General features: G+C 41.7%; 2 protein-coding genes across 2 annotated transcripts in view; one reads left to right on the top strand and one right to left on the bottom strand. All coding sequences in view use genetic code 11, as the record gives it.

The window, feature by feature from the left end:
• Positions 1–757, bottom strand: part of EGR_10074 (Solute carrier organic anion transporter family member 2A1) — a gene marked incomplete at both ends in the record, with an annotated part of 6,008 nt that extends 5,251 nt beyond the window's left edge. Inside the window, one exon of the mRNA XM_024499323.1 lies at positions 419–757. Within this exon, the coding sequence (XP_024346273.1) occupies positions 419–757 (339 nt within the window). The remainder of the gene's footprint in view (positions 1–418) is intronic.
• A 527-nt stretch (positions 758–1,284) lies between these two features.
• The window catches only part of EGR_10073 (Solute carrier organic anion transporter family member 5A1), a gene marked incomplete at both ends in the record, with an annotated part of 6,671 nt that continues 6,472 nt past the window's right edge, over positions 1,285–1,483 (top strand). Inside the window, one exon of the mRNA XM_024499322.1 lies at positions 1,285–1,295. Coding sequence (XP_024346272.1) covers positions 1,285–1,295 — 11 coding nt within the window. The remainder of the gene's footprint in view (positions 1,296–1,483) is intronic.

Raw genomic sequence — 1,483 nt, 5'->3', positions numbered from 1 at the left:
CAAATTTTGTACCCTTTCAAGACGTTACTTTGTCCACTTACTAAGACGACATATCTGTTTATAACATTTAGCGCCCTTCAAAACGGTGTCCCTTTCTTCCTCTTTGGTGCAATTTTACGTACGATTGGGATTAAAAGCTTTTGAAGAAAATTATTCCCCTCTTCCTCTTGCTTTTAGCCTTCGAGTAGTCAAAACAAAATATGGGAACACGAAAACGCCTTCCGTTGATTAAAAATCTTCAAATCAGAACTTTAGAATTACGATTTAACAAGCCTTTCCGTTAATCCAACTAGCTATTCAAATTCCAAACACTTCTGCCCATCAAATGCAGTCAGTTTCAACAGTGTGAAATGGTAAGTTACAGCACAAATTGATTGGTATAGAAAAATGAAAAAGAACAAAAATTTTTTGCACTCACCGCAGTTGTTTTGGCAGCGGGACGCTCCGATGGGCACGAAATCCCTCCTTCGACGTCTACCTCACCACATTTATCACTGTCTTGAGGATTTGGAAGACGTCGAGGAAAAGCAAGGACAGGAAGTGAGGTTAGACAGGCGATAACACCGAAGATGACCATGCCCAACCACCATGCACCGAGCCAGGATTGGCTGTAGGCGTCTAATTGGGAGGCGGATGGCGGCTGAATGGAGGGGGTATCGATGTAGATCTGTAGGAATGCGGCGCCTGCCATGAAGCCGAAGGCAGGACCTAGACCCGCACTGCTATATAGGAGACCTGGGACCGAGAAAAAAACCATTGACTGCGTTCAGATTAGGAGGGGAGGCTAGGTGGTAACTCAATCATGAAAGCTTTTTTACTATTCATGCTCAGGTAAGGGGCTGACTTGCTGAAGCAAGCACACACAAGGCAAGTGATCCTCGACTCAGAGTTTTACTATTAATAAACGCCTTCACTAGAGCATCTTTTGAGGCCAAAGAACTAATTTTGCCTGTCTTTGACCAATATTGACAAGGATTTCGGCAACCTGGGTAGTATTTGAGGCCTGAGTAATCATCTCTGGCGTCAAGGCATTGGATGGCCGTTTTAACTATCAAAAGTTTTTTGGGCACAAAGTGCAGAAATCAACTTTAATATTTACTTTTGCGATGCTAGGTAGGTTGTGCAGACATCAGATTGTAGAATAAGATTTAAACGTTGAATATGGTGAACTGTGAATAAACATTGTTATCATAGATGACGACACTGAGGGAGGAAAAATGATCCACGTCTTGAAAGAGAGCTGACCTCACGACAGAAAGTTTGCAATCACATTATGGCTACCTTATGACAGAAAAGTGAGTCTTCTCTTTGATTTAATTCACTTTTAATTTTCACATCCACTTTCATTCTCGGAAGCAATAATTTGCCTGGGAGAAGTCGTAACATAAAACACTTAAATATGACAAGTCACTACTCCTCCTCCTTTTCTTGCCCATCTGAAATAATTCACAAAGTCAAACATCAAACAATCTTCTCCCACTGA

Source organism: Echinococcus granulosus, assembly GCF_000524195.1.
Source record: "Echinococcus granulosus chromosome Unknown EG_S00187, whole genome shotgun sequence".
Lineage (NCBI taxonomy): Eukaryota > Metazoa > Platyhelminthes > Cestoda > Cyclophyllidea > Taeniidae > Echinococcus > Echinococcus granulosus.
Note: the sequence above shows the minus strand (reverse complement) of the source record. Positions and strands in the feature narration are given on the sequence as shown.